This window comes from Ananas comosus, linkage group 12, assembly GCF_001540865.1.
Source record: "Ananas comosus cultivar F153 linkage group 12, ASM154086v1, whole genome shotgun sequence".
Taxonomy (NCBI): Eukaryota; Viridiplantae; Streptophyta; class Magnoliopsida; order Poales; family Bromeliaceae; genus Ananas; species Ananas comosus.
This window is the reverse complement of record NC_033632.1, coordinates 5,711,629-5,737,952: the sequence shown is the minus strand read 5'-3', so window position 1 is coordinate 5,737,952 and position 26,324 is coordinate 5,711,629. Positions and strand designations below refer to the sequence as shown.

Sequence of the window (26,324 nt, the reverse complement as noted above, 5' to 3'; positions counted from 1 at the left end):
GAAAACATATAGACAAAAGGCTTTGCAAGCAAAGACTTGGGATGATTCAACTTCTAGTGAATCAAGTTCAAGTGACGAAGGAAAGAATGAACTTGCTTTGTTTACTAACACTTCTTTGCCTTCGTCCAACGTTGTTTATTTATCCTCTATTGTTTCTAATTGTAGTATTTCGCCTTCTTTGCATGGGTCATCGAGCGACAACGGCGAAAGCGAGGAGGAATCAAACGACGAGGATATATCGGAAGCGTACAACCAACTTCTTATCGAATCGAAAAAGATGGCCAAACTTAATAAGAAGTTGAGGCGTCGTTTGTTGGATCTCGAAGAGGAAAACAACAACTTGAAGACAATGAATAAAGCTCTTGAGGAGGAAAGGGAATCAACGTTGAAGAACAATTCGATCCTCCAAGAGAAGCTTAATGAAGCGGATTCAACGATCAAATCATATAAGGATAAAGTTGGATTTTTGGAGCAATAATTGGAGGAATCGTACAAATCCAATCAATCCTTGACCGATCAAGTTCGTAAACTCCAATCCGATATTCAAAAGTTTTCTTCGGGATCAAAGAAATTGGATCATATGCTCAGATTGGGTCAAACGGACAAACTTGGCCTCGGATATGTAAGAACGTATGTTGAGAAGGATCAAAAGTCAATTTTTAAAGTCTCAACAACTTTAAAAGAAAAGGTGTGTCATCGATGTGGCATCAAAGGACACATCAAAAAGGGTTGCCCAAACAAGACTAAGAAGAATCAATCGGCAACTTCGAAACATCAAGCGGCACCCTCTACTACTCGACTTCCCCCACGGAATTATAAGCCACAACATTAATTCCAACCGAAACCTCAAGCAAATCGGATCTCTAAGCTTCAACGACAAGTTCAACCGAAGCTTCAAGCAACGAAACGATCAACGGTTGAGCCAAAATCAAAACAAGGTGTACCTAACGTCGACAAGCCAAGACAACCAACAATTCGACAAGTGTGGATCCGGAAAGGTGATATCTTTCCTTGCTCTTTGTCTTAGTTTGTTTTATCGATAATGTAATGCTTTGTTTGGTGCTTATTGCATATTTGTATTCATTGCATTACATGTTTGGATGATTTTTGGTGCTTAAATTTTGTGTTTTTAAAATCTTTTGAGGAAAGGTGATAGGGAATTAAAATTTCTTGAGAAAGGAGATGATTGAAAATCATTATTTTAGGGAGATTAAATTTTTCAAAGTGTTTTAAACGGTATTTTCACATTCATATTAAGTTAAATTCATATTAATTATCGGTTTTACTCCACCTTTTATTATTTTGACGATAATTAATTATATGAATTCTTAATACAAATATTCATCAAAATTTTGAAATCAATTTTGATCTCTTGGTGATTAATTCATCTTGGTTGTGAGTGTTGAATATGATTGATGGATCTTTGCTAATAGACTAAAATTTGTCAAAATTATTTTTCAATTGTGAGATTGTTTAATTTAGGGAGAGTTTATATTATTTTAAAAAAAAAAAGGAAAAACTTTTATGTTTAAAAGATGTGGAAAGAGTTACATCCAAAAGGAGTGTGAAAACTACCACCACATGTAGGAAAGAGTTACCACCCCGGTCGTCCGGCAAGTGTGTGAAGCTACTACATGGAAATTAATTGAATAACCGAAAAGGTTGAAAAAACAATAAATATATTAAAATTTTCGGAAGTATAAGGTGGTAGGATGAAAAGATGTTCAAAGTTAGTTAAATCTCTATTTTGAACGAGTTGCGACAAATTGGTGTCAATTTTGTTGAATTTCTAAAAATCATTTTTCATCAACTTATATCTTAATGGTTTTGAATTATTAAATTATTTTCGATAACAAATTTTGATGATTCGATGTATTTTGAAATCTTATAATAATTTATTTTCATCATAATGATTTTTGGAGTACAATTTTTAAATTCCTATGAAATTAATTTGATTTTGAAGGAGTTTTGAAAAAAAAAATCGCAAATTTTCGAAATCTGAAAAGTGTACCGGTACAAAATACCGTGTACCGGTACAAATCACTGTAGACCGCGTTTTATAACTGGTTACAGGATTTCGTTTCTCTCCCAAATCAAAACCAAAACTCTCTCTTTCTCTCTAAAATTCCCAGGTGACCTTCTCCTCCAGATCTACTCGTTTTCTCCAAAGATTTGTGAGCATCTTCCTCGGATTTATTCATTTCATCCCGGTTTTGCTAATTTTTCGAAAATATTCCGAGTTGAAGCATGATTTCTGTCGTTAATCGTTTTTTATGCAATTTTTTGCTGTGAATCAGTGTTTAGACATATATTCTTGCTTCTAGTACACTTAGATCATGTTATAACGCATTGTTTTTTGCTGATCTATGATCTGTACCTCTATATACATGAATTTTCGGGATTTCTTGCAGAATGCCACTTTTACTGATTATTCTTGCATGAATCTGATAGAGATAGTGTTCTTATGCATTCTAATGTTATTAGAAATTTTTTCGCTATTTTTACAAATTTTTTCAAGATTTTGTTCATGCAAGGTTACTTTTTATGTAGGAAAAATGGCATTCTCATTGGTTTTGATGCTATTGGTACTTATGGCCGCGGGGAGAGGTTGTGGTCGTGGTAGAGGCCGTCGAGGGGCTTCTAAGAGGACTCGTATTGCCGGCGAGTCACCAGGGGCTGATCCAGATTACCAAGCGAGCTCTCCGGAGGATACTGAAGAACCGATTGCTCCAACTGACAAAGGAAAGGCCTAGCTGGAGAATCATCACGCGGAGGTGGCTCTCATGCACGAGAGAGTCGCTCAAAGCAAGCCGCGGATGTTCCATCTGAGCGGCGGAGGACATTTTCAAACAGATCATGCATAGCGGAGCGATATGTTAACTTCTATGAACTTATCCAGGAGGTTCCGGAGTTTGGACGGTTGCTTCAGAGGGTCCCCATTGAGCCCGTTGGACGAGTTCCTGCTCGTGCACCTTTTTGTGTGGAACTCATTCGGGAGTTCTACATGAACGGGAGGGTGCTTGCTGAGGATGAGGAGACAGGGACTTATTTATTTGAGACCTATGTGCGGCAGCAGAAGATCGTAGTCACTCCTCACACGATTGGAGAGTTGTTGGGCATGCACGTTGACACGACTGGCCTTCATCATACATTGGGGATATATCAGTCGTCATCTCACTGGGAGACGGTTACTCGAGCAATCTGCAAGGATGGCGTGAGGACGAATCATGCCTACGTGAAATCCAAGGATTTGCGACCCGAGTATCATTTATTATCCTTGGTTATGTCCTATAATGTTCAACCGACGATTGGGACCAAGAGGATTCGATGGGATCGATTAGTTCTTTTATATCTTCATGGTCACCCTGAGCAGGCAGATGGTTTGAATATCAACATACCATTCCTAATGTGGCAACGGATGGTGTATGTTATCCAGTCTTCAGTGCGACGTGATCTACTTCCTTTTCCTTTGTTGATCACTCGGATTTTGCAGGAGAACGGAGTAGATGTCTCGTGTGAAAAGTACGACACTGGCCTTGGACCGATTGATGCAGTAACTTGGGCCAAGTCAGTCAGCACACTGAAGACATTCCAGCAAACTAAGGGATCATCCAGAGGCGCTTCTAGTTCAGCACCTCCACCTCGAGCAGAGCGTGAGGGATCTTCCAGTTCAGGGAGAGTGATTACTGTAGAATCACTTCACCATGAGGTGCGCTCCTTAAAGAAGAAGGTGGCAGATCTTACTAAGAAGGTGGAGGTGGGAATGAGGAGGATATTGGAGAAGCTAGGATGTAGGCATGACGACATATTTCCTACTCAGCCTACCTACACCACCTACACGAGGTCGACTTCGCGACATCCGCTTATTCCACCGTCTACTAGTGCACCGGATGCAGGAGGATCTGGTGCTGGGGCAGGCGACGACGATGATGATGATGAGTATACCGAGAGATGTCATCTTCGAGCTTTGTTTTTCTACTTTGCTTTTAGGACGATGTTTACTTTGCTTGTTTTAGCATTTTGATTTAGGCCTGTAACTATGACATGACTACATTTCTGTTTTTTAGTGATTTTCTCTCTATATGCTTTCTTTTGGCAATTTTTAACAAAAAGGAGGAGATCATAAGAAGAACAGGTATTGATCAAAGCAGAGGATGAAGAGGATGATTTCATGAACAAAGGGGGAGAAGTGATTGAAAACAAAAGGGGAGAAGGTATAAGAATTTAATGTTGATTAAACTTTACATTGTTTTTGGATAATTTGTTTTGCAGAAGATCAAGACTTCAAGACTCCTAGTTGTGTCTAAGTCATAGAGTATGTTTTAGGAGTTTTTGTTGTATTTATGAATTTCAAATTGTATTTGGACTACATGCGAGGGGTTCGATGTTTCGGTGATGATATTGAACTTCGTTTTTCTTTAAGATGTAATTTTTGAGTTGTTGTGAGTTTTGTCACGAAATTGCCAAAGGGAGAGATTGTTCAGTCTTGTGTGTTGGCAAATTTCGTGGATTGAGTCGGAGTCTTGAAGGATCGGTGCGTATCGTCGAAGATCGAAGAATCCAAGACTTCGAAGAAATCGGAAAATAACTCACGACGTGAATCACGATGCCCAGGTAAGTTTTTAATTCATGTTATGGTGATTCATACTTAGTTGTAGGCATTAGAATCAGAAAATCAATGTTTACTGGATTAGAAAGTGCATCGGAACTTTGCAAAACCCGAAACTGTGCAAAAATCAGATTTATGCAAAGTGTACCGGTACAACATCGGAAGTGTACCGGTACAAAATGTGTTCCGGTACAACCAGCGACTTGTCACCGGTTACAGTGTTGCGCAGGATTTCTGTTCCGTCATCGTGTAACCGGTAACAGCTTGAAAGTGTACCGGTACACAATGTAAAATCCTGAAAAACTTTCTAATCCGATTCTAATTGATTCTAAAATCTATAAATAAGCTATTGGGGCTCTCTAACGTATCAAGCATCACGAAAGTACATGTTTGAGAAACCCTAGAGGCTCGGATTTCATCTAAAACCTATTTTCTACATATTAGCCTCTTTTAGGTCAAATCGAGATATTGGAATTTCATATCTATATGTTGATTTGATCTTCGCTTCGCTTGGAGTTCTCTTTCCTGGTTTTCATCGATACTCTAAGCGAAGGATCACCGTACAGATGTTCTTCATGACGGCGTCGTGGATTCGACGTGATTGACGGCGGTTCGTGCATTCAGATCGTGAGCTTCGTGGATTCGGAGTGGAGGCGTTTCGTGGATTCGGAACGTGGCGTTCATGGATTCGAACATGAGGGCGTGGACAACCCAGAGGATTGCGCGAGATTCGTAAGAGGTTAAGAAAGGTCAAGTTCGTGGAGTCAGTAATCACCTTGTAATCTTTTCTCTTAGTAAATTATTTTTTCGCGTGTTGGTCCCGTGGGTTTTTTTTACTCCAAGTTGGAGTTTTCCCACGTAAATCTCAATGTGATTTTTATTTTCCGCATTTACTTTTATTGCATCGAGATTTGTGGTTTTTAGCCGTTACACCTATTCACCCCCCTCTAGGTGTTAGATATAATCTAGATAGATCCTTGGGCTACCCCAAAACTTACAACAATCCCATTCAACACTACATTTAATGTATATAGGGCCGTCTGCTGCATATGCGGCCGCATATACAGTCCGACCTCATACTGCACCGCATATTACATATGCGGTGCGGATTATGATCTGAACTACATATGCGGCCGCATAGACCGCTTTTTGAAACATTAGAATAAAGAGCTTTGAACATATTCCAATCCTCTGCATTGCAATATTCAGATAGAATCTAAAAGAAAATAAATATGTTATACGAAGCAAATGAAGCAACAAAAATCAAATCAACGATTCAATTTGGGAAGAAAAAAAAGTCCAGAAAAAAACTAATTCAATTCACCCCGAAACTCCAAAACGAGGACTTCCAAGAAAAATATGTAAAACCATGGCTCCTGCATAGATATGTAGGCACAATGAATTGTCTAAAGTTCGGGTTGGAACTAAAAATAGAGTAATTTCAACCATAACAGATTGCTAAACCTCCATATTTTCCAAGTATCAGTTTAATATGTAAAGGAATCTAAAACTAATTGCAAAAAAAAACCTATAAACAGATTTTTCTTGACATGGCAATCACCATCAAGCACAAGAAATAAGCGGCCATATTATATCACGCTCACATCATATACTCCTTACACTTTGCTGGCATCATATATACAGAGCATTCTAGAACAGAAGAACATATCCTTCTAACCTACTGCACTCTGAAATCAGTCAAATGGCAGGGGCCTCTTTTTATGTCACTAAACCACCAAGAGAACGATTCGGATATGAACTACTTTTTTATTTTCCCTAATAAGTTATTTGAATGAGATCACAGTCACAATTTTAGGATGGAAATGGCATGCACAAGGATACTGTTCAAATGTTTTTGAAAATCATTTACTTAAATCTGGAAAACTTCCCTCCTAGCAATTTATGTTCTCCTCTTGGATATGGTGAGTCAATGCATCAACAATTGAATTATGATCAAACTTCACACAACAGGTGATTAGTAAATCTTTCCTAGATGCACCAAAGCCCTTGGTCTTTTTTTTGTTGCTCAAAAGCCTTCACGGTCTTGAAGTAATTGGTAAAGCTTCCATGGCAAATCAAGCAGTGTTTCAAAGAACAGGCATATAGTGGTCGAAAATGGATTAAGGAAAGAAAAGCATACATTTGGATAGGGGAAGAAAACTAGGCTTGATCATCATTACAAAACAAGCATCAGGTAGGTATCAATAATTACCACAAGTGAAAAGTGGATGATGGAATATTCTTTACTGAGAAATATCCAGCACAAATAATGAAGAAAAAAAATTTAAGAACCAATATGAAACAACATTTATTCATAGCAAACTCATAATTCTAAGTATTTCCATTTACTAATTAGCATACAGGCTTCATGACAGACCAGTACAAAATACAGCTTAGAAAAAAAAAAAAAATAACACCTGACTAGTCCATATGTATTCCCGAGAAGTAAATAGTAGCTTTAAATGAAACTTGAAAAGAAAACAAACACATTCTTGCAAAGGTGAACTAACCTGGAAAACAACTCTGTGTTCAAAACTACCAAAGTCAACGACCAAGCTGAGGAGCGAATTTTCGCTTTTATTACATTCTTTTTCCTTAATTTTCTCCACGGAGTTGAAAGTAAGGCGGTCAAGCCAATCAATCCGCTGTGTCTGACCTCTCTCATACTTGTTCACAAGTCTCTCCAAACGCTCTATCTCCCCCCTCTCATTCTTAGGAACCTAGGTGTTTCAATAGACAACAAATAGGGTAAACGTCATGGATAGTCAATGTACCATCCCTATAGTGCGACTTGGTCCCTAAACATTCCACTTAAATACTTCCATCGCTTAACTTTCTCATATATTGTAATTCAATTCTTAACTGTAAAAGAATAGACTTTTTCTTTAGACTAAATGTTCTTCTACACCTCTTGTAAAACGACTTCTTTACATTAGTTGAGACAGAGTTAAAGGATCATTTTACAGAAAAATTTAGTACATACTTAAATTTTTTTTTAACCAGCCAAGGACACGTGAAATTTTACAGACAGCAGTACTTAAGTGAAGACAGGACCAAGTTGCAATATCGGGATAGTACAGGGACTATCCACACATTTTACCCCAATAAACAACAAATAAAGAAACATTAAAGATGATCGTGATAATGAAATGATAGAAGGAAAAAAGTTAGAATCTTCTAAAAACCTTGCCAGGAGTAGTAGTGGGTATAGTTCCATCAGCTTTTTTCTGTGGCCAGATTCGAAGCTTTTGCCTGCCTGTCTTCAATTGCTTTTTGCTATTGAAAAGGAAAACAGTTGCTCCACCGACTAACCCATCCTCACTACTACTGCTTACATCCCAAACCTACGTGCCAAGAAAGAACATAAGTAGATGTAATCCCAAGAAAAATCAGTTTTACTGCAAAGAACCAAACAGGCTAAGAGATGAAAAGTAAATATGCCTTCACTTTAATTATTGCAAGTGTTGCATTTTGTCATGATTAAAGCTCTTCATGTAAAGTACACATTATAGAAACAAAAATGGACCGAGCTGGAAGTCAAAATCAGGTCCAATCAAGGAACGAGCTCTAGCCTCAGGCCCAAGCATAGACCGAAGAGAAATCATGCCAGACTAATCTATTCCTGGGCAGAGGGCTCAAAGCATACCAAACTTATTAACCAAGACAGACTAGAGCCAATGAACTATTCTTATTCTCTTCCCAGCCAATGAACTATTCCTATTTTCTTCCCACAACCTATAAGCTTGGACTCAACTAGAAGCCTTGACAAAGGTTGGCCAAAAAATGAGTAACTAGAGCACGAGCCAATTTTCTCAAGACAAAAACAGACCATGGGGATACCACTAGAATATGTTTATAGTGGGGGGGAACTAAAAATATCATAAAAGCTAACATTGTTAGATAATAGACAGAAGCAGGCACTACTGTTACACTGTTAGATTAACAACAATTTTCATGACAAAATAAGAATATCTGAAGAACGCAACCAAAGTGCTTAAATTAGAACAAGCTCTATATAAAAAGAATAAATGTTAGAAAATTGGCTATATTTGTAGAGAGGAGATTAAGTATTATATTAAGAAGGCTCAACTCTGTGATTAAGTGAGACAATTCAAATAAGAAATACAGCATCAAAGAAATCAATTTGGAGAGAATAAGATGTGCTCTAAGGAAAACATTAGTCCTTTTGAGTTTCTAGGTATGAGAAAATTATTTCATGGCTGAAGTCATTTTGACTTTCTAGGTATGAGAAAAATATTTCACGGCTTAAACTTCATTAAGTCATAACAAGTGTTTTTGGTACTAAAAAGAAAGAAAGATTGCAATAATAACAAGAAGGCACCTCTAGAGTGGAAATTCAGTATTAACATTACACATCACATATATTTGCCACAGAGGAAAGAAAAGAAAAAGAAAAATGGGTGCATGCAAGACCATTTCATGACAAGATTACAGGTGATTTGAAAAGGATTACCCCTAAAGATTTAGAAGAGAAAAGGATCAAATAGCAACCCGTTTAAATTCTTGCGAGGATTCGTATAGTATAGCCCCCTTGGTGTGCAATTTAGGCTGAGTTGACTCAGCTACTTTTAGAAGGCATCGTTCAATTGTCTGGCCTATACTTACAAGATACCATACATTCCATAGTAAAGTATACAAGGAAGAAATTCACTCTAAGCTAAAAATCACAACTTAAGACAAAGTGCTTAAGATATAATAATCCCAATGAAGATCACAATAACATACTGTAAATGCAAGCTGTGCTTTGGAAGTTAGGTCCCGGTACTTTGTACTCAGCGTTATACGCTCATTCCAGCAGTAAGGAGGCCCCGAAGACTCAAGCCTGGCATTTAAGTGAGCAAATAGGAGCATCAAGTTATGCCACAAACTACAAGCTAAAGGAAATGACAACAGAAAAAAAAATTTAAAACATTCAAAATATATTAGCATTAAAATGTATCACTCTAAAAGGTGTAGTTTTAACGCAAATGGGGATAAGGGAAACCTCGTCTTTGTAATTAATCCGAAGGGCGCCCCATCAATGTATAATGCACACTCAACAAAGAGCTCCGCACTTCTGGTTTTATTCAATGCATCGATATCTACAAACCAAAGATAAGGGAAGGCATTCAGTAATGTATAGATAGTGAAAGAACCGAGTTCAGCTTGCTACTCCACTGAACCACACCTAACTATTTTATGCGCCAGACATTCTCAAAACTGATTCTTGCCCCAAATTCATGAAGTGAATTTGCAACTGTACTCACAGAAAAATTAAAAAAAAAATTAAAGAAAAAAGACTTTGAGAACAAAATCAAACCTTCAATTCACAATTAACCAACAAATGAACGAAAATAAAAAATATACGAGTTAAAGGACTAATGTCTCCAAAAGTGCAACAACAAAATCACTGATATTTTTAAATAAATTATATACCAATTCAAATTTCTCTAGGTAACGCAGAAAGCTCAAACCCACTACAAACAATACTCAACTATTTACCCTAAAGAAGTAACTTTATCTATCAATTGATCTCACCACTTTACTCAGGAAAAAAAAGGTTTTTTGCTATTTTTGGCAACAAATCTAACCCTGGGTTCATGATAAACCAACAAATGCTATAAACGATCCAAATCCGGGAGATCAAATCCTCAGAAAGCGCATAAATTCCAACCCAAAGAGCACGCAACGAGCTCCGCAAACCCCAGCCCGCTACAATTAAGCCCGATCCCGATCGAAGAAGCTATAAAAAGAAAGATTCGAAGGAGATTGATATCGAAACCCCAATTCGGCGAGGGAGTGGGAGATGCAGAAGGAAACCCTAGGGCTCGGAGTGATACGTACCTCGTTGGGGAGGAGATTGGGATTGGGGGAGGACTCCATCCAATCTCTCGATGCGGAAGGTGACGGGGAGGTTGATGTCGCAGGAGAGGAAGAAGCGGAACTCGTTGCCGCCGCTCATGGAGACCGAAGAAGAAAACAAATTTGAAAATTACAACCGAAAAAAAAAAAAAAAAGAAAAGCTCGGATTTTTAAAGCGATATTGTACGAAACGAGCGACAAGGACAAAGGGAGGGAGAAGAGAGAATGATAAGTTCTGGACCGGAGCGTGGACCGAACCTGGTTGGGCTGGTCCGGTCTAAAAGCTAAAGATCGAACTGGATTCCTCCGGTCCAGTTTTACCAGGCCGGGTTAATTTAAGAAGGTTAAAGTTCGAGCCCATGTAATGACCCTGAAGAACAAATGGTAGAGTAGTAGCAGAGAAGGTAGTAAAAATAGCAACTTTACGAGTAAAATAGGAGAATAAAAATGGCAGCAGCAGAATGGTGAAGGAGCGATCTCAGTGGGGTGAACCGGAGGCAAGGGCGTTCAGGCGGAACTCAAGCGGGCGACGAGGAAGGGCGGCGTTGCGGTCGCGACAGCCTCCCCGGCGACGGTCTCCCTCAGGAAAGCAGGCGTGGGCCGCGCTCTGGAACCCGCCGCAGGCCTGCTTGAGCCTTGCGGCGATGGTGCGATCGGCGGCGTGGGCGATCTGCGAGTAGACGGTGGCGGTAGGGGGAAATGGGAGAAGCGCGAAGGGAGAAAGAGGTCCGACAGGATCTAAGGTTGGGGAAGATGGAAGCCTTGCGGGTCGGATGGACAGATCTCCGGAGCGGGAGGCTAACCGCGAATCCAAGACCCACCGGGCAGTGGGTAGTGCGGAGAAGGCGAACCCGAGAACCGTTTACCCGTTTGCCAGACAGTTGGACCGGTCAAGCCCACTCGGCCCATCAACTGGCTTAAAATCAGCCCAGCAAGCCTCGCTCCCACTTGTTTGCCTATTTTGCAGTTTAGCCCTCATAGGATAGTTTACTTTGATTTCAATACTAAGTGTAGCAAGTATATATATAAGAATGTAATTGCAACAGAGGTATGAATGAAAATGAATTAGTCTATTTCTCCCACAAAATTCTTCTCTACTACTTCTCCTTCTTTGCTAATTCTCTCCCCAATTCTCCTTTTATCTTATCCCTAATCTCTATTTTCCCTATCACCCTCTCTACCACTTACCTTTTTTTTACCTCGGGCGTCGCCGCCGGAAGCACCCATCATCCTCACCGCCATCCGACCTCATCATCAGTGGTTGTGGATCGTTCGGGGATATAGCAGCCCAATCCGGACTTTTTAACTACGATCTATTTCTCAGACCCGGCTTAGCCCGGTTAATCAGGCCGGGCCGGAGCCCGACCCGAAAAGGCTTATAGCCCGTTTGATGTCGAAACCTACCAAATGTTTTTTGGGCTGAGAAAGTTGGGGTGGATGTTTGGGTTTAAAACAGGCCGGGCAGCCCGGTAGGCCGCCCAGGCCGGCCCGATTGCAGGCCGAGCCATGGCCCTGCAAGGCTACTGTAGCATCCGTGCGGGGCCGGTCCGGCCCGACTCTACGGGCCGTTCTAGGCCGAGTTTTTGCGGCCCGTAGACCCGGCTCGGAACGACCCGGATACTTTGAGGCAAAAGGCCTGGCTTAGCCAAGCCTATAAAAGGCTAGGCCTGCCTTTTATAGGCCTTGGGTGCTTTTTTAAAATAAGCTAGCCAAAATTGGGTTGGGTCTTGGGTGCTTTTTTTTTTTTTTCTTTTTTCTGATAAAATATTTTATTATTAATATTTTTTAAAAAATGGGTTAAAAATTAAGAAAGATTTTTTTTTATCAAAATGACCACACTGCCCTCACTAACATCCAAAAAATTGACTGTTAGAGAGAGCATTTTGGTCAAAAACTAAAACATATTTTTTAAATCTATAAATATTACTACAAACATTTAAATTCATCACAATATACTATTAGTCGTTGCGCTTCTTCTTTTTTATTTAGTAGCACTATTTAGTAGGCCCCTTTTTTTTAAGTGAAAAAATGATGTAACGAAGAAAAAAATTAGGTTTGATTTTTTTCTCTATTGTTTGTTAATTGTTGTATAAATAATATCATTTTATTTTAAATGTATTTTTGATTTTTTAAAATTTTGTACTTTTCTCTAATGTAATTATATAATATGATTAATTCAAATTTTGTATATTTTTTTGAATATTAATTTCTTTTCAAATAATAAAAAATTATGAAAAAAACTGATATTAATTTTATATTAAAAAGTTAAATTTATTGAGATTTTTTTAATTTATAAACTTTTTAAAAAAGTTTTAAAAATGTTGGGTATAATTGTATAAATTAAAAACTATAAGTCAAAAAGTTATAATTTAAACTCTTTTTAAAAAAATAAAAAAAATACAAACTTTATGTAATATGATTAATACAAACTTTATATATTTTTTGTAATTGTTTTTTTAAATATCAATTTCTCTTCAAATAATAAAAAAATTTAAAAAAAAATATTATATAAAAGAGTTTTTAAAAAGTTGGATATAATTGTGTAAAGTAAAAGCTATAAGTCAAATTTATAATTAAAAAAAAAAGTCTCTCTTTTTCTGAAAAAAAAAAATCTGAAAAAAAAATTGGGGAAAGAAATTTTTTTAAAATATCTGGGCTGGCACGAAGCCCAGCCCGGCCCGGTCCGGCACGGCCCGTGCTGGGCGGGCCAAGGGCCGAGCTGGGCCTTTTACTTTGGCTAAACAGGTCGGCACCGCCCGGCCTGGATTAATAACCGGGTTAGGCCGGGCCGACCCTTGGCGCGAAATGGCCCGAAAAATGTAGGTCGTACCAGCCTGGCACGGCCCACATTACATCCCTAGGAGGATGCACGGAAAGATATGTATGATGTATCTTATGTATGTCATAATAAAATTATCATGAAATAATTGTATATGGCTCCCTACAAAAATATCAAATAGTAAATACGTCCCTATAAATTTAAGTTATTAGATTTATTCACTCAAAAGTCCTTTTGTCTGCAAATATATCCTTCTATTACCAAAATTTAGATAACCATGTGTTAAAAAAACTAATTAACTACAGTTAGCTAAGGAATAAAATAACCTTTGCACCTTTTTTATATACAATTTGTATTCCAATGTTGATGTTACGCTCCGAAACTTACCTTCTCTTTTTTATTCATGGCAACGACAAGACCTACGGTGGCGACGACATCGAAGGCAAGGTCTTCGGCCACGACAAAAATGAGGTACACCGCACGTGTTGCGATGAAGGCAAGAAGAGAGAGAGAAAAAGAAAGACAACTTTTTGTAGAGACAAATTTATAAAGGCAAAATAATTATTTTACGCACCTACTGTTAAAAAACTAACAATGAATCAAACAGCAGGAATATGTATGAATGAAATAGAACTTTTAGAGGGATATATTTGCAAACAAGAGAATTTTTGAAAAATAAAATCGATCACTTAAGTTTTGTAGGAATTTATCTGCTATTTGATACTTTATAAGGACATGTATGAAATTAACCTAATTATTATAATCTAAAAAATATTATATCATTTATACATGAGCTTTTTTTTTGCATTTAGCCCCTTGACAAATATTTTTTTTTACAAATAGCCCCATAAAATTTATATTTACAAAATTGACCCTATCTCTTCCATGTGAGCGTCACACAAGCGTTATATTAGAAGTGGAATTTAAGTTGAATGCGATGAACCATTTACCGTATTCAAACATAATGAATGGTTCTGCATTTCAAACGTTATGTGTACTTTCCTCTGCACGATCTCTCTCCCTCTCTCTCCCCAAACTTTCCTCTCTCTCTCTCTCTCTCTCTCTCTCTCTCTCTCTCTCTCTCTCTCTCTCTGTTGTCATCATCATCCGCCGCATCCCTTCTCCTCCTCCTCCTATATGCCTCCTCCACCACCGCTACCGCATCCTACTCCTTCACCATCGCTGCACCCTATGCACTCCAACTCTACCTCCTCTACCACCTCTTCCCACCGCCACAACCACGGCCACCACAAACAACCGCAACCACTAACGACTTATGAGTCTCTCTCCGCGGTGGTTCCTTCCACAACCTTGGAGGTCTCGTAGGGAACCCCACCATATAATAATAGAAAGGGTAGAAGGGAAAACATGGTGAACTATTCATTGTATTTAAACATGGTGAATGATTCACCGTATTCAAGTTAAACTACTCTCCCAACATGGCGCTTACGTAACGCTCACATGGCAGAGATATGGCTGATTTTGTAAATATAAATTTTGTGGAGGCTATTTGTAAAAAAAAATATTTGCTACTAAATGCAACAAAAAAGCCCTTTATACATTTATATTAAAAAATTTTACAGTATTAAATGTATTCCTCAGTACTCACAAATAGAGCCTAAATTATTTTTAAAAAAAAACACTTTGTATTTCGGCAATTCTTTAAATTTTCCACGCATAAAAAATTATGCTAATCCAGTCAATTTTGAAAACTCTAATAAAAAGGAAATTCCTTTTGTTTAGTTTTAAATTATATTTAGGTTGTGAATTAGATGGATATTCACATATATGGTTTACCTATCCATTCCAATGGAGTTTTTTTTTTTATCAAAATTCAATAATTATCTTAAATTTGATGTGTGAAGACGATTTCGAGGCCATTTTTGAATTGAATTGATAATTTTGATAACAAGCTATCAGGAACGGACGCTAGTTTAGTACTCGGTCCATAAGAGAATGGCTAGATTGGGCAAAATCATAATTCTACTATCTATATACTTCTTCACTCAAGTTTTCAAAATAGTAATTAATGTCAATTTTGACTTGTATTAAGTCTCGTCTATTTCCAAAGTTTTCGGATTCAATTTCCTTTCCTTTTCTTGTCGGTGCGCGCAACAAAGATTTTTTTACTTTTTACCATGCATATATAAAAAATGTTAAAATGAGTTGGGCTAGAATACTATCAATAGTATTTACCCTATTTTGCTGTCAAATTTTTAATCTTTGGATCAATTTCTTTGATCATTTCTAACAATTAGATTAAATATTATAATCCAGTGAGGATTACTCAACCCTAAGAGGACCACTCAACCCTAATAAGAAACGAATATCATCCGAATCCTATAATTTTTCATTTAAGGGCTAAAAACTTAATAACAAAAGGGACGAAATATTATCAATAAAATTCCAGCACAACTCATGTTAAAATTATTCCGAGGTTATTTTTTATCAAATTAATTTTTTAATTATTTGAGTGGTTTTTTCATTGTTTTATTTTTTTAGAGAAAGAAAGATAGTAAACCATCCAACTTGTCTTTTTTTTTCCTTTTAAGAAACGAGCTTAGCTAGAAATGTATAGTACTTAGATTTTGAATTTAAGACCCTAGACACTAATTTTCAAGCGCTTAGTTAAGAGCATTAGTTACGATTAGTTATCTAAATGATACAATTATTAAATACTTTCTTATGTTCTATTTTCTTGTATATTTATGCTATTGAACTAAATTAATATTGAAAGCTCCATTTGTGTGACATTAGATATTTTGCTACCACAAAAATAAATATTGTTGAATTTTGACTTCATGGACTTATCATTCCATCGACATTACTCGGCTTTTGGATATATCTAGCTAATGTATAACGGAGAGTTTTTTTTTCCGGGACAATTACTTATATATTCTTGAAAAGTTTTCGACTTTCTAATTTATTTATATATCTTAGAAGACTAATATTGAAAATGCTTTTTAACATTCCAACCTATTTCAAATATGCCTTTAAATTTTATTAATAAACTGTTAGCAATAGTTGTTATTTCTATATAATTACTATTTTATCCTTTCCAATATAGCCTTCTATCATCACCGATTTTTCTTATTTACCCATAAGCTAGGGCACAAAAGATATTTTAATTTTTGTATTTTTAAATATATCCTTTTACCATTACCAATATTTTTTATTTGCTCTTAAGTTAAAGTCAAAAAAGACATTTTGATTTATTTTAATTCTGATAGATATTTAACTCATATTTAACCCAAGTTAACTTAACGGGTGACAATATAGGAATATTTTGAAATAACATTGGAATATATGAGAGGTATATTGGAAAGAGAAAAAAAGTATAGATAAATGAGATATTTTCGAAACTTTTAGAGATATATAGACAATTATTTTGTTTTTGTAGTATCCTTTTATATATATATATATATATATATATAGATGGATGCTGCGTAACGTACCCCCACCCCCATGCTGCATCCTATCCACTCTCAGCTGAGGTGCTCTAATAAAATTTTCTTATCTTTTAAATGTAAGTAGAACCACACGAGGTGACTCAGGGGAGTAGCCGCGGACTGATTCGACCGTCGACGTCTGTAACCGCAAAGCCGTTCGAATTGGATACGGTGCAGTCGTAAGCATCACAGGAGGTTCCAGGCAAAGGCTTGGTATTTCGCCGCCTCCTGACGTCGCACTGGCGAATGGATTCCGCTGCGAGGTGGTACCTAACTTCCTCAACTTGGATTTACTAACCAGGTCGGTTGAGCTCGGCGTGCTGATTTCAGCTCGATCAGTCAGTGTTTTCGTCTCGTACTCCCGGCGTATGAACGTCGATTTCGACGGGACTCTGTTCGTGGATCAGAACTTCGAGAGGAATTCACTGAACGCCACTATTTGCTGGATTCTTGAAGATAGCTGGTCGAAATATTTTCCCTCTGCTGCGTTTTCGACATAATTAAGTTGGAGTTCTTCGTTGCGATGTCGTGACAGGCGATTACGAACTTAGAGCTGGACACGCTGTTTTTCCAGTTGATTTATGGGGATTTTTGGTGACCTCTCGCTGCCGGGTTAGCGATCAAGGTGGGTCATTGGTTTTGACTCTAAGTCTAATGTCGACATGTGACAAAATTCAATTTAGTATAGTCTATTCTAGCTCAAATTCATTGATCATATGGCAGATAGCACATATCTGATTTGGAGCATCGTGATAAAAAAAATTGATAGCTTAACATGTGTGACTTTGAATCTGAATTAGAGAAAACCTGCGTTTTGGACTTGTCACCTTTTAAACGCCTGATTTGCTCTAATAACCGTTATAAAATTAATACTGTCGCATATTCTAGAGACGAGTACTCTAAGTACTTTAGAACACATTTTTTTACGCTCGTCGTACCGCCGAGTGATTTTACAAGACATCGTTTGGGCTGTTTTCGATGTTGGCCTTCACGAGATACGGGACCCGGACGCCTTTTTGCGAACAATTGTGCTCGAGGGCACTTAACTGTTGTTAAGACTAGTTTATGTCGTTTACTTGACCTTTGGCTTTCATAGCTCTGATTGAGCTCGACAAGATACGCGCAATACTCGCTGGTACGGCCCACGAGTGCCACTCCGGAGAACCGGCTTGTTGCTTCGCAGTTGGTGTCGCTACAATGAAAGCCGGTTGGACATTGCTCTCCACGGATCCAGTTAATGTGGATGTACCTGATAGTCGCAACTGGTCAGGACGTGTATCACAGCCCAGGACGGGTAGGTTTTACATCCCGATGATGGGTCAGATTTACATTTCCTACATTGTTAGTGTAGAGCATATAAGTGTCAGTGATTCATAGCGTAATATATATTCCTGCATTTACTACTATCTTTCTCACTTCTGTAGACTAGGGTGTACCGATATGTTGACGCGCACCCACTGAGGAAACCTTTTTTTTACATTAAGTTCTCCAACGCCCATGTTGATATACCCTGTTTTTGGCAGAGCACGTCGCAGCGTGCCTTGCGAGCGTGGCGGAGATCAGGATCGAAGCAAAGGCGTCTCGATTAAGCCCTACCCAGACGTGCCAGCAAGGTCCCCTACTGCAGGTAATGTTTTGGTTTTGAGTGCATACTACATGAAGTATACGTTTAACTCAGCTCATGACAGAGCAGTAGCTCGTATTTTTGGTTATTGGACTATGTATATGGAACTCCGTTTGTTTAGCTTCTGTTTACTCTAGCAGCTCTATACTACTGTTTGTAGTATTGTACGGTTTACAGGTACAGCTGTCGCTTCGTATACAGGGGAAATTTCTTTGTATACGGCGGATTTGTCGGCGTGCCCGGGGAACGTGTAATCCGGGGCGTGATAGATTAAGTTGGTATCAGAGCTTTGCTATAGGTCGTTGGGACCTAGAAACCCTAAGTTGGCAAACCTTAGGAAAGCAAGACGCGAGAGGCGTAATTTATTGCGAAAGTCAATGATTAGTTATTTTAACTCTTCCTAGAGTGGAGTGAGTGATTGAAGGAGTACCTGTTTTGGCCTGAGAAATTATGTTGGCTGCAGACGACATAGTTTTGGAGGGAAACAGGGACCGCCTTCCAGACTTTTGTTGATTGGGTCAAGAGTGTTTGTGTTTCAACTGACCCTGATCTGTTCCTTTCAGCTATGTATCGTCGCCGAGGTCGACCATCGTTGCGGGAGCGTGCCCAGTTGGCGCGGGATCATGCAGGACCTTCTGAGAGACCTGAGCAAATGGAGCAGGGTACTCGGCAGGAGCAGGGTGACAGACTGGAGGCGAGTACACCCCCTGTTGTGGAGCCGAGTGCGCGACCTGAGGCTAGCGCATCCCCTGATATGAGTGCACAGTTAGCTGCCCTGACTGAGGTGACGAGGTAGCAGGGGGAGTTGTTGCAGAGATTGTGTGAGAGGGTGGCTCAGACACCGAGTGCTGCACCGAGAGTACCAGAGCAGACTGTTCCGCCACCGACTACTCCAGCGTCAGCACTAGCCGCAGCTATGCCTCCACCAGCGGAGCTTCCTACAACGCCAGTTGCGCCTTCTAGGGGGCCCATACAGTTGACAGAGGCCGAGCAGGAGCGGTGGACGGAGAGGTTGGCTCGTTTTCGTCGTTTTGATCCACCGATTTACGATGGCAGATGCACTGAGGCCTGGGTTGTTGAGGGATGGGTCAGTGCGATGGAGAAGCTATTTGAGGATCTGTTCATTCCGGAGGGGGAGCAGGTACCTCTGGGAGTACACTATTTAGCAGGTGATGCTCATGACTGGTGGCGGAGAGCGAGGCGAGACTAGGGGCTGGTGGCGGCGCAGCTGAGTTGGGATGAGTTCTGTGGAATGCTGTTTGGCATGTTTTTTCCCACAGTGTGAAGCAGAAGCTCGAGGAGGATTTGAGGAGACTTCAGCAGGGGGATCGCCCAGTACAGGAGTACATTCGGGAGTTTACTCGACTCCTGAACTGTGTGGCATTTGTCGCCAGAGACGAGGCGCACAGGGTGTACATGTTCGAGCAGGGGCTGAGACCGGACATCTTCAGGTTAGTGCGGGCGCAGAGGTCGAGGACCCTGGATGCGTCCATAGAGCAGGCCCTATGGGTGGAGAGAGGTGAGGTGTCGCTGCAGGAGAGGACTCAGGCCGTGGGGCAGGGTCAGGACAGGAAGCGCCCCTTTCCAGATGACGGAGGGCAGTCGAGCAGCAGACGTCCGCCGAGACCTCCACGATCACGTTCTCAGGGTCGTGGGTCTTCGGGGCGTCAGCGTTCCAGGGGATCCCGTCAGCAGGGGCAGACTCAGAGGACGCCACAGTGTGTGATCTGCGGGGGACCACACTGGCCTCGGCAGTGCGAGCAGAGAGAGGGCAGGTGCTACGGATGTGGTCAGCCGGGACACATGAGGGCAGCTTGTCCCCGAGCAGCATCTCCAGCACCGTCATCAGCTTCGGCACCACCAGCACCACAGCAGTCTTACGGAGCAGCACCGAGCTACCGCCAGGAGGACAGATCGTCTGTGCCGCGGTCGAGTGAGCGGCGACAGCAGGCTCCGAGTGGCAGGGTCTATGCAGCTCAGGTGGAGGACTCTTCAGCAGCCGACCGAGTGGTGGCAGGTATCACTTTGATTTCTGGCATTAGAGTTCGCACTCTTTTTGATACCGGTGCATCGCATTCCTTTGTTAGCCGAGCATTTGCATTGTTGCATGGTCTAGAGTTAGGAGCGTTGTCTCAGGCACGAGAGGTGCAGATCCCCGACCATGTCTTGCAGGTTACAGAGTGTTGTTGGTCCTGTCCGGTGCAGTTAGACTCTTGGATCATGCCCGCAGACCTGTTGGTGTTAGGGCAGCTGCAGGACTTCGACGTAGTGCTCGGTATGGATTGGCTGGCGCGGTACTATGCTACGATCGACTGTGGAGCGAGGACGGTGACGTTCCGCGAGCCAGGCCAGGAGGAGTTTACTTTCAGAGGCTGCAGGAGCACGCTGTTTGCCACCTGGATATCTTCGGCGAGGGCTCGACAGATGCTGAGCAGTGGGTGTATCGCTTTCCTAGCGACAGTTGTGGAGGTACCTACGGCGGCGCCGGGACTCGAGGACATCCCAGTAGTCCGCGAGTTTCCGGATGTGTTTCCCCCTGAGTTGACGACGTTGCCGCCGGAGAGGGAGATTGAGTTTGTGATTGATGTAGTTCCTGGAACTGCACCAATCTCGAAGGTACCTTATCGGATGGCGCCGGCAGAGCTGAGAGAGCTAAAGGCACAGCTTCAGGATTTGATGGATAGAGGGTTTGTGAGACCCAGTGTTTCGCCTTGGGGAGCGCCGGTGTTGTTTGTGAAGAAGAAGGATGGTTCACTTAGGCTGTGTGTGGATTATCGAGAGCTGAATAAAGTGACCATCAAGAATAAGTATCCCTTGCCGCGCATTGATGATTTGTTTGATCAGCTGCAGGGATTTTATGTTTTCTCGAAGATTGATCTCCAGTCAGGTTACCACCAGCTGAGGGTGAGGGCCGAGGATGTTCCCAAGACGGCTTTTCGGACTCGGTACGGGCATTATGAGTTCACGGTGATGCCTTTTGGATTGACGAATGCCCCTGCCGCATTCATGGATTTGATGAACAGAGTGTTCAAGCCGTTCTTGGACAGGTTTGTGGTAGTCTTCATCGACGATATCCTGATTTACTCCCGGAGTGATGCTGAGCATGAAGAGCACTTGAGGATTGTGCTGCAGCTTCTGCGAGAGAAGAAGCTGTATGCCAAGTTGAAAAAGTGCGAGTTCTGGCTTCGGGAGGTTGCTTTCTTGGGTCACGTGATTTCAGCTAAGGGCGTAGCAGTGGACCCGAAGAAGATTGAGGCGATTCGAGATTGGCCTAGACCGACGACGGTGACTGAGGTACGGAGCTTCCTGGGACTAGCAGGATATTATCGTCGGTTTTTGGAAGGCTTTGCGAAGCTTTCCACACCCCTTACCAGGTTGACTCGGAAGGGGATTCGGTTTGTTTGGAGTGAGGGCTGCCAGAGGAGCTTCGACGAGTTGAGACAGAAACTGATGACAGCTCCTATCCTTGCCTTTCCTGTGATGGGGGAAGGATTTGTGATCTATAGTGATACATCGCACAACGGACTGGGTTGTGTGCTGATGCAGCATGGTAGGGTGATTGCTTATGCTTCACGGCAGTTAAAGGATTATGAGAAGAATTACCCTACGCATGACTTGGAGCTTGTCGCGGTGGTTTTTGCTTTGAAGCTCTGGCGGCATTACTTGTACGGCGAGCACTGCGAGGTCTTTACCGATCATAAAAGTCTTAAGTATCTGTTCACACAGAGGGAGCTGAACCTGAGGCAGCGTCGGTGGTTGGAGTTACTGAAGGACTATGATATTAGTATTCAGTATCATCCCGGCAGGGCGAATGTTGTGGCAGATGCGTTGAGCAGGAAGTCAGTGCAGAGCCTAAGTTTGAGGATTACTGAGCAGAGACCCCTACTCGAGGAGCTACAGCGGCTGGGACTCCAGGTAGTCCCCCCTGGGTCTACGGCGAGGCTGATATCTCTGGTTTTGCAGTCCACTCTGTTGGATAGGATCCGGGAGAAACAGAGTGGAGATCCGTACCTGTTGGGAATTCGAGAGCAGTTAGACAGGGGGCAGGCTGAGGGTTTTGCTGTGGACAGTTCGGGAGTACTATAGTACAGGGACCGGCTGTGTGTGCCTATGGATTAAGAGATCCGAGAGGCTATTTTGAGAGAGGCTCATTGTTCACCTTATACGGTTCATCCTGGGGGAACCAAATGTATAAGGATTTAAAGGCACAGTTTTGGTGGAATGGAGTGAAGAGAGACATTGGCAGATTTGTGGCTCAGTGTTTGACTTGCCAACAGGTGAAGGCCGAGCATCTTGTGTCTGCTGGCAAGCTTCAGAGTGTGCCAGTGCCCGAGTGGAAGTGGGAGCAGATTACGATGGATTTCGTCGTGGGATTACCTAGAGCACAGGGTGGCTTTGATGTGATTTGGGTGATAGTAGACAGACTGACCAAGTCTGCTCACTTCTTACCGGTTCAGACCACCTGGTCCAGAGAGACTCTCGCTTAGCTATATCTGGATGAGATTGTTAGGCTGCATGGCGTGCCGATTTCGATCGTATCTGATAGAGATCCGAGGTTTGTATCACATTTTTGGAGGAGTTTGCAGACAGCCTTGGGTACACAGCTGCAGCCCAGCACGGCGTTTCACCCACAGACGGATGGTCAGTCAGAGCGGACCATTCAGACTCTAGAGGACATGCTGAGAGCGTGCGTCCTAGACTTTGGAGGAGGGTGGTATCGATATTTGAGACTAGCTGAGTTTGCGTACAATAACAGCTATCAAGCGAGCATTCAGATGGCTCCGTTTGAGGCGTTGTATGGACGCAGATGTCGATCCCCTTTGTGTTGGAGTGATGTGGGTGAAAGGAAGACACTAGGGCCTGAGATTTTGCTAGAGGCTGAGGAAAAGATGAGAGTTGTTCGACGACACCTTTTGACAACCCAGAGCCGCCAGAGGAGTTATGCTGTCACGCCCCGGATTACACTTTCCCCGGGCACGCCGACAAATCCGCCGTATACAAAGGAATTTCCCCTGTATACGAAGCGTTAGCTGTACCTGTAAATCAAACACTACTACAAACAGTAGTAGAGAGCTGCTAGAGAAAACTGAAGCTAAATAAAACAGAGTTTCATATACATAGATCAGATCCAAAATACAGAGCTACTCGCACTGGCGAGTTAAGTCAACTATGTACATAAACTCGAAACAAAACATCTACCTGCAGTAGGGCACCTCTAGCTCAGCACGTCGGGTAGGGCTCTAACTCGCGACGCCCTTGCCTCGATCCTGGTCCGCAGACGGTGCAGCAGCCGGAACCTGTGGCTCTGCAAAACATAGGTAACAACTGGGCGTGAGAACTACTGTAAAAACAAGTAGTCCTCAGTGGGTACCGCCCAAAACAACATCGGTCACCCACTAAGTCTACAGAAGGGAGCAAGGATAGAAGGAAAGCAGGAAGCATACTCTACCGCTATCATCCACTACACTATCATGCTCTACACTAACCAACTGTAGGAAATGTCAAATCTGACCCAATCCAATCGGGACTGTAAGCATACCCGTCCCCGGGACTGTGAATACACCCGTCCCTGCCCCGTTGCGACTATCAGGCTCTATCCACACTAACTGGTCCGTGGAGAGCAAGTCCAACTGGCATGAGCGACACCAACGCAAAAGCACAAGCCTGACTCCGGAGTGGCACTCGTGGGCGCTACCCAACCGAGTATGCAGCGTATCTCTGTCGAGCTCAATCAGGCTCCAACTAGCCAAAGTCAAGTAATCGACTCAAACTGGTCTAACAACCAACAGGTAACGTGCCCTCGGCACAATCTGACGCCAAAAAGGCGATACGGGTCCACCGTCAACTCTGACGGCACCCAACAGTCCGAAACGACCTGAACGACCCTGTAAAAATCCACTCGGCGAACCAGCACGAGTGTAAATACATTCTAAACTACCTGGAGTACTCGTCTCGAAGAAACTGCGACAGTACAATTTTCTAACGGCTCCTGGAGCTAAATCAGGTAGTAACAGTGACAGGTCCAAATCGCAGGTTTTCTCCTAATTCAATTTCCAAGTCCAACATGTATAATCTATTTAAATTATAAAACATGCTCGAGAATTCAGATTTTACCAATCTAGAATCATTCAAGAATTTGAGCCAAACTAGATTACCAAAATAGAGATCTATACATGTCGACGATTATGAACTTAGGAGTCGAACCGATGTAACCCACCTAAAATGCTAATCCCCTGGCAGCGGTACACTCTCACAGCTGTGGCGCCTCCTGCTGGGTCGACCAAAAACGCCCGAGTCTCGAAATCGAGCTAACTCCAAACAAAAACACCAAAATTTCTCAATTCAGTCCAAAATTCACAGCAGCAGAGAAGAGAAGGATTTCGACCAAGCTAACCTTCACCAAAATTCGCAAGTAAAGGCTTCGTGGATTCCTCTCGCAGTCCTGAATCCAACGAGCCAAGTCTCGTCGCAATCCGATGCTCCTACGTCGAGAACGAGCCAAAATACAAACAGTCGACGGTGAAATTCTGCGAAAACAGCACTTAAGCTCTAATTTGATGATACTCGAAGTATGCGCAGAAATTCCACGGAGGATTTACCTCGCTAGAGCCTCAAGAGTCGGCGCCACATTGAGGACGACGGATATCCACGCTCGCCCGAGCTCCTCACTGCACCACGACGACGAAACGTGCGCCCGAACGGCTCCGCGGCACCACGTCGGCGACGAAACTCCACCCGAGCTCCTTCCTTGCCTACAACCGAATGGGAGAGTGAGAGAGATGGAGAATTGCAGCAAGAAGCCTCTCTCTCTCTCCCTACACGAAACTATATATAGGGGAGTGAGGGTGATACAAACGAGGGAGGGAAAATTACTCAATTAGCCCTCTACCTACCCTCTTGTACCGGTACACGGGCTCTTGTACCGGTACAAGAGCCAACCCGAGAGCAGCTAAATCTGTGCGCGTAGTTTGTACCGGTACAGAAAACCCTTGTACCGGTACAGCAAGCATTCCCCGCGCTGGTTGTACCGGTACAGCATCATCTTGTACCGGTACAGCAAGCAGAAAAATCTGCTGTTTTGCAGATTTCTTCGCGATAAGCTGCCCTCGCGTCGCACGGAGTCCGTTTTACGTCTATTTGACGCCAACGCGACTCGGGCTTGTCCCGACACTCTCCAGAGCTGTCGACAAGCCTCCACAGTCAAACACCAGGGATCTCACATACGCTGATACTAGGAGACGAGACTTGAAGTTCCAGGTTGGAGATCATATTTTTCTTAAAGTCTCGCCGTCCAGAGGGATTCGCCGATTTGCAGTGCGTGGAAAGCTCAGTCCACATTTTGTTGGCCCTTTTGAGGTATTGGAGCGAGTTGGACCAGTTGCTTACCGGATTGCTCTACCCCCCGACTAGCTGGGATTCATGATGTGTTCCACGTCTCGGCGTTGAGGAAATATATTTTCGATCCTTCTCACGTGATCGACTTCACTCCACTAGAGATTGGCGAGGATCTGAGATACGAGGAGCGACCGGTGCGGATTCTTGCTCGAAAGACGAAAGAGTTGCGCAACTGGATCATTCCGTATGTGAAAGTGCAGTGGAACAATCACGAGGAGCGGGAGGCGACTTGGGAGCCTGAGATAGTGATGAGGGAGTCTTACCCAGACTTGTTTGATTCTTCGAGTTGAGGTATGTGCTAAGTTTCGAGGACGAAACTTTTTGTAGTGGGGGAGCATGTAGTATCCTTATATATATATATATATATATATATATATGGATGCTGCCACGTACCCCCATGCATGCATGCCTATCCACTTCTCAGCTTGAGGGTGCTCTAATTAAAATTTTCTTTATCTCTTTAATGTGAAGTAGAGAGCCACACGAGGTGGAGCTCAGGGGAGTAGCCGCGGAGCTCGGATTCGACGTCGACGTCGCACCGCGGAGCCGTTCGAGGATACGGTTGCAGTCGTAGCATCGCGAGGAGTTCGAGCGAGGGCGTGGTTT

General features: G+C 42.1%; 1 protein-coding gene across 7 annotated transcripts in view; it reads right to left on the bottom strand.

Moving 5' to 3' along the window:
- Positions 1–11,164, bottom strand: part of LOC109718215 (phosphatidylinositol 3-kinase, root isoform) — a 35,574-nt gene extending 24,410 nt beyond the window's left edge. For 2 of the 7 annotated variants that reach the window (XM_020244319.1, XM_020244320.1), the window contains exons 1-5: positions 10,454–11,163; positions 9,615–9,711; positions 9,356–9,452; positions 7,795–7,953; positions 7,120–7,329 (exon numbers count right to left, since the gene is read on the bottom strand). In XM_020244319.1, coding sequence (XP_020099908.1) covers positions 7,120–7,329; positions 7,795–7,953; positions 9,356–9,452; positions 9,615–9,711; positions 10,454–10,571 — 681 coding nt within the window. In that variant the 5' untranslated portion in view covers positions 10,572–11,163. Of the gene's footprint in view, positions 1–7,119; positions 7,330–7,794; positions 7,954–9,355; positions 9,453–9,614; positions 9,712–10,453 lie in introns of those variants that run through there. The other 5 variants (XM_020244317.1, XM_020244318.1, XM_020244324.1 and 2 more) reach the window with 4 other exon arrangements.